The sequence below is a fragment of the Trichechus manatus genome, unplaced genomic scaffold, assembly GCF_000243295.1.
Source record: "Trichechus manatus latirostris isolate Lorelei unplaced genomic scaffold, TriManLat1.0 scaffold00049, whole genome shotgun sequence".
In the NCBI taxonomy this organism is placed as follows: Eukaryota; Metazoa; Chordata; class Mammalia; order Sirenia; family Trichechidae; genus Trichechus; species Trichechus manatus.
The window spans coordinates 2,854,881-2,865,502 of NW_004443985.1; the positions used below are offsets into that span (position 1 = coordinate 2,854,881).

General features: G+C 40.2%; 1 protein-coding gene across 5 annotated transcripts in view; it reads right to left on the reverse strand.

The window, feature by feature from the left end:
• Positions 1-10,622, reverse strand: part of GOLGA4 (golgin A4) — a 127,821-nt gene that overhangs the window by 112,310 nt on the left and 4,889 nt on the right. For all 5 annotated transcript variants that reach the window (XM_023732228.1, XM_023732226.1, XM_012555832.1 and 2 more), the window contains exon 2: positions 628-717. In XM_023732228.1, coding sequence (XP_023587996.1) covers positions 628-717 — 90 coding nt within the window. The remainder of the gene's footprint in view (positions 1-627; positions 718-10,622) is intronic.

Sequence of the window (10,622 nt, forward strand, 5' to 3'; positions counted from 1 at the left end):
GAGGCAGGGAGGGAGGGACGAAGGGAGGGAGGGAGGGAGGCAGGGAGGGAGGGAGGCAGGGAGGCAGTGAGACTGAATGAAGTGCTAGCAAAGGTCTTTTTCTTGACCTGGGCAGTAGTTATATGAGGATTTGCTTCGAGATAACGCTCTGATTTGCACATTTATGCTTTACCCACTTTCCTGTTTCTTTGTTACAGGTCACAGGAGGAAAAACAAATGTTGCAAATCCCTAATCTCAGCTATGGTGCCAGCTGCTAGTTACACAGTACCTGTTAAGTCATTTCTCCGTTTCCATTCACTAGCTTGAAAAAGCAGGGCTTTTTCTCATACGATACTATGTTGAACATACAAATTAAAGGATACCAAATTATTCTGAAAATTTAGAATATTAAATGTTGAGTATATTATACTCTCAAATTAAGGTTTTCTCAACACACACACACACACGCACACACTTTACATAAACATAACCATTTGAAAAAAAATTATGTTATTAATAAAAACAATACCTAGGAATTAAATAACTAACCGGTCAAAATACTTTCCTATTTCATTATCAACAGTAACATGACATTCTAGAGTAGTAAGTTTCCTGTGAGATGTTTTCTAGAGAAATTCCAAGCTTACCTCTCTACTGGGTGTACCTTCATCAAGCTGCTCTGTAAATGAAGACGTCCTGCTTCTGGTTCTTGTTGGTGTTGAAGAATTGGAGGAAGCCTAGATTAAGAAACCATTGCACAAGTTAGAAAGACCACACTGACCAGTGCACTGTGTACTAAGTGGTCCTTCTCTTAGTTCATGCCCAAAGAAGCCAATGAAAGAAAGGAAAAGAGCAAACACATGAGAAGCAGAAATGGCTAACTAAGATACAATCACCTAGAAGACCCAGGCTATCTACTGAATCCTTGGCCCGACTCTGCCAACAACTAAAATTATGATCTGAGCTAAAATTAACTTTTTGAGGGCTGTGTGTTCTCAAATATAAAATAAGGTCGCAACATTAACATAAGATGACAATGTTAGAGAAAAGTGACACTGGGTGAGGGATATATGGAAACTCTTTGTATTATCTTTACAACTTCTCTGTAAATTCTAAGTATTCCAAAATAAAAAGTTTATTAAAAAAAAAAAAAAAAAAGGTTGTCAATTCAATCTTTAAGGTCCCTTCCAGCTCTAACTTTCCACACTGTGAAGCGCACAGGTAAAGGGCACCTCCCCACCTCTCAAATCAAGGGCCTTGCTTTCAGCCTACCTTGTACACCCCAGCTGGGTACTGAGATGCCAGTTCATTTACTTCTGTAAAGGGCAGCCTGGCTCCTTTAATCTGCAGTACAAAAACCTTCAGGAGAGGGACTCAAATACTCACACACCAATGTTCACTGCAGCATTATTCACAATAGCCAAAAGGTGGAAACAACCCAAGTGCCCCTCAACAGATGAATGGATAATTAAAATGCGGTACATCTCCATATAACGGAATACGACTTGGTCGTAAAGAGAAATTAAGTTCTGATACATGCCAAGTCATGGATGAACCTTGAAAACATTACACTAAATCAAATAAGTCACACACAAAAGGACAATAACTGTACAATCCCACTTACATAAAATATTCAGAATATGCAAATGCATAGAGACACAAGTTTATTACTGGTTAGCAGGGGCCAGGAGAGGAGGAATGGCAGAGTTATCGCTTAAGGGATACTGAGTTTCTGTTTGGAGTGATGAAAAACTTCTGAAACTAGACAATAGTGATGGTTGCACAACATGATGAATGTAATTAATGTCAATGAACTGCAGGCTTAAAAAACGATTAAAACTGCAAACTTTTCGTCATATATATTTTGCCACAATAAAATTTTTAAAATCCTCAGGAGAAAGGGCCCAAAACAAAACTAGGAGTTTGAGGTCTACTCTGAGCTAGAAACAGCCCTAAAATATAGACCCGAAACTTCAAGACTCCCTGCACCTCTGACAACGTAGATCTCTCACTCATCTACACATGGAAATAAATGTCTTGTTTTCTTACCCTTTTGTATTCTGCACAGCTCTCCATAAATGGCATTTAATAAATACTGGTTAAATAAATGAGTGAATGACGGGCAAACGGAAACCAACACCTGTCAAATCTGCATGAGTACTGCTGGAACTGAGAGGTCACAAGGATTGAAAAGGTATTTCAAAGGGCTTACCACACGCCATCACTGTTCTGAGTGTAACTAGATACAATCCCCACCCGTGTGAAGCTGACATTCTAACAGATGAGCAACTAGAATACTGTGGTACTGGTCCAAGAAATGACCAATACGTTAACAGGACGTAAGGGAAAGCCCAGAAGCATCATACGCACACAGACATACTTAGTTTATGACAAACTTCACAGTTCAAATCAGGACAGACGTTCAACACTGTTGGGACAACTAGCCATCTGTGTAGGGGGAGAGACACCAATCAGATCCACTGTTGTTGTTAGTTGCCATTGAGTCAGCTCTGACCCATGGCAACCTTAACGCAGAACAGAATGAAATGCTTCCCAGGCCTGCACCATCTTCGTGATCATTAGCATATCTGAGTCCCTTGTGGCAGCCATTGTGTCAGTCCATCTCTTTGAGGGCTTCCCTTGTTTTCACTGACCCTCTACTTTAACCAACAGATCTTTTTTTCTAGTAATTGGTCTTTTCTGATGACACATCCAAAATAAGCGAGCCAAAGCCTAGCCATCCTCACTTCTAAGGAGTATTCTGGTTGTACTTCTTCTGATTTGTTCATTCTTCTGGCAGTCCACAGTATATTCAATATTCTTCGCCAACACCACAACTGAAATTCATCGATTCTTCTCCTTTCTTCCTTTTTCATTGTCCAAATTTCGCAAGCATATGAGACAACTGAAAAGATCATGGCTTGGGTCAGGTGCACCTCAATCATCAAAAGTACATCTTTGCTTTTTAAAACTTTAAAGCGGTCTTTTGCAACAGATTTTCTCAATGCAATACGTCATTTGATTTCCTGACCGCTGTTTCCACGGGCGTTGACTGCCAACGATCAGATCTCTACTTCATACTTGCTGCTGTTGTTAGCTGCTACCAAGTTGGCCCCTGGCTCATGGCGACCCCATGCACATAGGGTTTTAACGGGCTGATTTTCAGAAGCAGATTGCCAGGCCTTCATTCCTAGTCTATCTTAGTCTGGAAGTTCCACTGAAATCTGTTCAGCATCACAACAACACACAAGCCTCCACTGACACTTTAGTTGCTTTGGTAGGGAATCAAACCAGGGTCTCCTGCATGGAACCACCACTGCCCTCTACTTAATACTTAAGCTATATTAAAAATCTGAATGTCACACACAAAAAAGAGAAGTACTAAAAGAAAATACAAAAGTCTATTTCTATAATCTCTGAATGGGAAAGAGATGTTTATATCAAAAGTAGAAACCAGGGGGAAATACTAAATAGGCAATAGATAAGTGGTATCTTGGGTGAAGGGTGAGACAGTACACAATACAGGGGAAACTAGCACAACTTGGACAAGGAAAGGTCATGGAGGCCCCATGGACAGATCCAAACTCCCTGAGGGACTGAACTGCTGGGCGGAGGGCTCTGAGGACCATGGTCTCGGGGAACATCCAGCTCAATTGGCATGACACAGCTTATAAAGACAATGCTCTACATTCTACCTTGGTGAGTAGTGTCTGGGGTCTTAAAAGCCTGTGAGCAGCCATCTAAGATACTCCATTGGTCTCATCCCTTCAGGAGCAAGGGAGAATGAAGAGAACAGGATACAAGGAAAAGATTAGTCTGAAGGACTAATTGTCCACAGCTACCAAGGCCTCCACCGGACTAAGTCCAGGACAGCTAGATGGTGCCCGGCTACCACCACTCACTGCTCTGACCAGGATCACAACAGAGGGTTCTGGACAGAGCTGGAGAAGGATGTAGAGCATAATTCTAACTCACAAAAAAAAGGTCAGATTTACTGGTCTAAAGGAGACTGGAGAAACCTCGAGAGTACGGCCCCCAGAGATCCTTTTAGCTCAGTGGTGAAGCTGCCTCCGAGGTTCACTGTTCAGCCTGGGAGTGGACAGCCCCGTAAAACCAAATGAGACTAACGAGGTACAGGAGTCCAGTGACAAGGGCCAGAAGGCAGAAGGGGACAAGGAAGCTGGTAGGGAACCCAAGGTTGAGTAAGGATATTGTTGATGTGTTGTGAGATTGTTAACCATTGTCATAGGGCAACATTTGTAGTAACTGTTAAATGAGAAACTATTTTGTTCTGTAAGCCTTCATCTTAAGTGAGCATAGCAGCACAATTGGAAGAGCATAGTCGATGTCACTGAACTGTGCATGTAGAAATTTTTGAAATGGTGTATCTTTGGCTATGTGTATTTTCACCGAAAAAAAAAGGTTGAGAAGTCAGAGGGTTGATATGTTGTGAGGTTATTAACCAATGTCATAAAACAACATGTGTACTACTGTTTCATGAGAAACTATTTGTTCTGTAAGACTCCACATGAAGTACAATAAAAATTAAAAATTTAAAAAAAAAAAGTAGAAACCAAAAGGAATAGTCTACTTGTGGGGGGCAGGGGAAGAGCATCTAGAAAATATGGCAAAGTTTAATAACCTTTTTTCAATAAACAGCCCTTATAAGTACAGAAGTTAGAACTCAGAAAAGTCACTAACCCAGTATTCTTTTCAAGATCAAAAGGACAACAGTAACTCTAAAACAGAGATGACTTGTTTATGGGGCAGTGAGTCTAAGTCAATCAGGAAGAAATGAAGGCCTCAGTCATACAACCACAAGGAACTGAATTCTCCCATGACCACATGAGCTTAGAAGAGGACCCTGAGCTGCAGATAAGAACATACCCCAGACGACACCTTGATTTTAGTGTTGTGAGACACTGAACAGAGAACCCAGTCACTCCATGTCAGACTTCTGACCTATAGAGCTGTGAAATAATAAATGGGTGTTATTTTAAGCCACTAAGTTTGTGGTAATTTGTTACACAACATTAGAAAACAAATACAGTCACCTTTAGGAAGAGTAAACCTTGAATGTCTTGTCCCTGTACCACAATTTATTACTATCATTCAAAATTCTACTCAAGTGCCACCCTGACCCTCTCCAGGAATGCCTTCCTATTTACAGCCACAACACTCTGCACACAACCGTCACACTGAGAGTACTTGCCTCTTTCCCCCACGGTACAGGGATTACGGTTACCCTTCAAAACAAACACAATACCCAGCATAGCACCTGGTACTTGGCAGACACTGTTAAATAAATAAATGCTGTACAATTACAAAGTGCTTTCAAATACTTTATCTGTTTTGATTCTCACAACCAACCTGAAAGGTAAGCAAGACAGATATTATCATTCCCAATTTCCTGATAAGAAAATAAGAAGCTCAGAATGCTCACATAGCTTGCCCAGGTTACATATTGCAAGAACTAGGTTAGCACACAGGTCTTGATTACTCCACCCACTTTCCCAGTGTTCTTTAGATCAGTGTTTCTCAGATTTTTTTTTTTTTTGGTTGGGACCCACAGTAAAAAAATAATAACAATATTGCCTGTTATGGATTGAATTGTGTCCCCCCAAAAATGCGTGTCAACTTGGCTAGGCCATGATTCCCAGTATTGTGTGACTGTCCACCATTTTGTCATGTGATATGATTTTCCTATGTGCTGTGAATCCTACCTCTATGATGTTAATTAGGTGGGATTAGCGGCAGTTATGTTAACGAGGCAGGACTCATGTACAAGATTAGGTTGTGTTTTAAGCTAGTCTCCTTTGAGATATAAAAGGAGAAGCAAGCAGAGAGACACGGGGACTTCATACCACCAAGAAAGAAGAGCCAGGAGCACACGCCTCCTTTGGACCTGGGATCCCTGCGCTGAGAAGCTCCTCAACCAGGGAAGATTGATGACAAGGACCTTCCCCTAGAGTAGACAGAGAGAGAAAGCCTTCCCCTGGAGCTAGCACTCTGAATTCAGACTTTTAGCCTCCTAAACTGTGAGAGAATAAATTTGTTTGTTAAAGCCATCCACTTGTGGTATTTCTGTTACAGCAACACTAGATGACTAAGACACCACCCATTTCACACACACACACAAAACCAAACCCACTGCGATCAAGTCAATTCCAACTCATAGCAACCCTATAGGACAGAGGAGAACTGCCCCATAGGGTTTCCAAGGAGCGGCTGGTGGATTCCACCTGCCGACCCTTTGGTTAGCAGTTGAACGCTCTTAAAAAAAAAAAAAATGTTTTACAGAATAACCTTAACCTTTATGACATGAGATATCATGATATTTTTGACCTAATTTATTGTTTCGTTTATTAAAACTAAAAAAAAAAAAGCTGACCCCAGCCCACTAAAATGATTTCACAACATTTTAATGTGCCACAACCAGCAGTTTAAAAAATCGCTTTCACCATGCTGGGTTGTGTTTGTAAGAACAGTGCTGATAAACATGGCCGCTGACTCTTAAATCTAGCGTACATCAGATATAGTTACAGTATTTTAACTGCACCGAAAAATAAGAATTAAGAAGCATAAATCCTACCCTTCAAGGCAAATGCAAAAGTTGAACACCACAATCTAAAGTTACAAAAATACAAATCTTGGATATTCATATTATTCAGAAGTTCCATATTACACTCAAAACCACGTTAATCCATTAGGGGCTCTATTATCTGGGAACTTCACACGAAGAAGAATCGTTCAAGACAACTGAATTGTTAGGATCCTACATATATGCAAACCTCCTCAGGCATCAATGAGGTTTGATCAGTTTGAAACTATAACTTTCTAAAATTGATTAACTAATTCCAGGTTTCTAAGCTAAAAGGAGACTGAACATAATATAACATTTTATAGGTTTTATATTTACAGGTTGGTTGTCACTCCATTCAATATGCTACTTATAGTAACTCTTCTCCCGCCCATTCTAGCCTGCTACTAGTTTAGATAACCACATTTACTAGAACTGTATACAAACTAAGCATTAGAGGAGGCTCTAAATGAGAGATTTTAATTTTTTTCTTACGAATAACTTATATTAGCTATAGAATGTGAACTTGGTGACATTAAAATTTTAGCCGTTCAGAGGTCTTCTCACTTATTTCCCAGTTCTCAAGCTATGCCCCAAACAGATGAAGTGTTACTCTTGTAAAAGCATAACAAACACCTGGCTGCCTTTCACATTCTCCTTCCCACACCTACAGATAACTAACTTTTGTCTTAGTTACATAATGCTGCTCTAACAGAAGTACCACAAGTGTGTAGTTTTAAAGAACAGAGATTTATTTTCTCATAGTCTAGGAGGCCAGAAGTCCAAATTCAGGGTGTAAACTCTAGAGGAAGGCTTTCTCTCTCTGTCGGCTCTGGGGGAAGGTCCTTGTTCCTTGGTGATCTTCATGTGGCAGGGCATCTATCTTCCTCCATCTCTGCTTTACTAATCGCTCCTTTTAGATCTCAAAAAAGATTGACTCAAAACACGCCCTACAGGAACCCTGCCTCATTAACATGCCAAAGAAAACCCATTCCCAAATGGGATTATAACCACAGCTATAGGGGTTAGCATTTACAACACATATTTGGGGGGAACATAATTTAATCCATAACATTCCACCCTTTAGCCCCCTAAAATTTACGTTCTTCTATGTGCAAAACACATTCACCCCATCACATCATCCCAGAAATCTTAAATCCACTCCAGGTCCAAAATCTCACCTTCTGAATCATCTAAATCAAATATGGGTGAGACTTTCGACGAAATTCCTCTTCACTGTGAGCCTGTGAAATCTAGAAAACAAGTTCTCTATTTCCAAAGCACACAGTCATGGCAGGGACAAAGCCATGGGATTCTTCTCATCACAGCACAGCCAAATCTATCTGACGTCCCAGATCTAAAGGGATGGCCAAGGAACCTGGAGTTTCATTCTTCACATAAAGCTTTACAGTTTAGTCACCAAAATTTATCAGAGCTTTTCATCGTGTCCTTAATTAAACATCTTTCTCATCCTGACACCTAAGATGGTAGTGCTGGAAGTGAAACACTGCTGTTCACATTATAAAACCAGACTGCTCTCAGCCCTGCTTCCAGAAAGCTGACAGCTAGGCTTATAACCTCTCACTTTGCCCCCAAAATAGAATACTTCTCTGAAGAAACTGAATGACCTCTTTAAAAAGATCTTCATTTACTGACATTTGGGTATTTCCCCAACAATAAAACCATCTTACAGCCTATCGGCCAGCAGTGAGCCCCAATCTCTATCTCTATAGCTTTCAAACAGCATTCGATTTTTAGCGCCTCATCCTTAAATATGAACAGATAGCCCAGAGCATTAGATAGTTGAAGGAAGTTTCCAGTGTAAAAGAGAGAGCCAAAAATAAACCAAAAAACAAACCTGGAAAAAAAAAAGACAATAAAGATTAAAAGAAAACTTCAAAAAAAAAAAATCTCTATTATTCTCAGAGAGATAAAAGATAGTATATCTGCAAAACAAGAACAATGCTATGAAAAGGGAAAAAAAACAATAAAAATGGCCCTTAGACATTTAAAAATAGGATAGCAAAATTAAAAATTCAATTGAGGGGTTAAACTGAAGAAACCCCCCGCAAGTAGACAAAAAGATAAAAGCAGAATGTAAAAGGAAAAAGAGAGAGAGAGAGACTCTACCCAGAAAATATAAAAGCTAACTAACTGGGGTTCGAAGACAGAAGGATAAAAACAAAGGCAAAAAATTATTAAATAAATAGTATCTAGACATTTTCAAGAATTTAAGCACAAGAATCTCCACACTAAAAGCATCCAGTGAGTGTCCAGTACAACACATAAAGAAATCCATACAAAGGCACATTTACCATGAAATTTCAGACAACCAGACATAAACGAAAGAGGAGAGAAAATATCAACAGTAAAAAGAAAATAACAAATATTTAAAGACTCAAAGGCAAAGGGTTTCAAACTGGTGGAAAAGTCAAGGGCAAAGGCAGCCATAACTCCAAACATGCAGAGAAGGTGGCTGCAGTGTAGACACGCAGTCACTTTTTCCAACAGAGAGGAAAAAAATCACAGATTTAGAGTACTAGAATGAAAGATGCTTGCTCTCAACAAACAAATCCGTTGCCCTCGAGTCGATTCCAACTCACAGTGGCCCTATAGGACAGAGTAGAACTGCCCCATAGGGTTTCCCAGGAGCGTCTGGTGGATTTTCTGCTGACCTTCTGGTTAGCAGTCGAGCTCTGAACCACTGCGTCACCAGGGCTCCATGATGGGGGTTAATACCACAGAGCAGCAGAGTAACAATACACTCCAGTTTGCCCAAGGCAGTCTCAGTTCACACTAGTTTATGTTCCAAGATAATTATTAGCAGCGGACCCTTTCACTCTCCAGAACGTATGGATGATAAATTTTATTATTACCTTTCAAAGTAGGGCCCTCTTTATTTTGGCTGGCAGAGAAGAGATTTCTACCTGCCTGTTCCCATATATCCTCCCCGCACACATTCACACAAACAAATATAGTTAGTTCTCCATACCAGGGAGTAACAGCTAAGAGCAGAGGAAACCTGTGTCAACTATCTAAACAAATCAACCCCCACTTCATAAACATAAATTAGCAACCAATAAGATCACGTCATTTTCTTAAAAGAAAAAAAAAAAAAAACCAAGGTGACCGAGATGAATAAATACATAATAAGTGACTACAGAAAAATCAAATAAGTCAGAAAACAGAACTTCTATATGTATAGATAATGCTTATCCTCTCAGTTTTGAGATGCTCTAGCTGAAATCTACTAAAACAAAGCAACAAGCACAGCACGGTAGTTAAAAGTATGGGCTTCACACTATTCACAACAGCGAAAACAAATCTCTCAAAATTTGCGTTAACACACTAAAGTGCACGAAAGAATTCCTTGGGTACTCGCTCTTATTTTACACAAAATGTTAGAAGTTCGTGTATCTTGTTACTAAGCCCCAAACAGTTCAGAAGCAGGGAGAAAAAAGACATATGGCAGACAACAAGGGACATTACAAGATAACCAAGAACAAACCAACCGTCTTGAGTGGGTAAAAGGGAACTCCCTTTCAAACCCATTAAATCCTTGAGGGCACTGTGCCTTCAACAAAGAATAATTTATCCTCAAAAAGGATGCCCCTGAGTTAAAATAAGACAATATTATACACATTCTAGATCCTTTGCTTAGGAAAATAAGGATGTATTAATCTGTTGCAAAATGATTGGCATCAAAAAAAGTGTGTTGTCAACAGAGGGTCCCGGACAGAGCAGGAAAAAGGTGGGGTGCAGAACTCAAAATCTAGTAAGAAGACCAGACTTAATGGCCTGACTGAGACTGGAGGTACCCCGGAAAGCACCCCAAGATTCTCTATCAGCCCAGAACTAAAACAATTTCCGAGGCCAACTTTTCAGACAGGGATTGGACTGGACTGTGGGACATAAGGTGATACTTGTGAGGAGTGTGCCTCTTAGCTCAAGTAGGTACAAGAGACTAAACGGGCAGCTTCTGTCCAGAGGTGAGATGGGAAGGCAGAGAGGGTTAGGAGCTGGTTGAATGGACATGGGGAATCAGGGGTGGAAAGGAGGAGT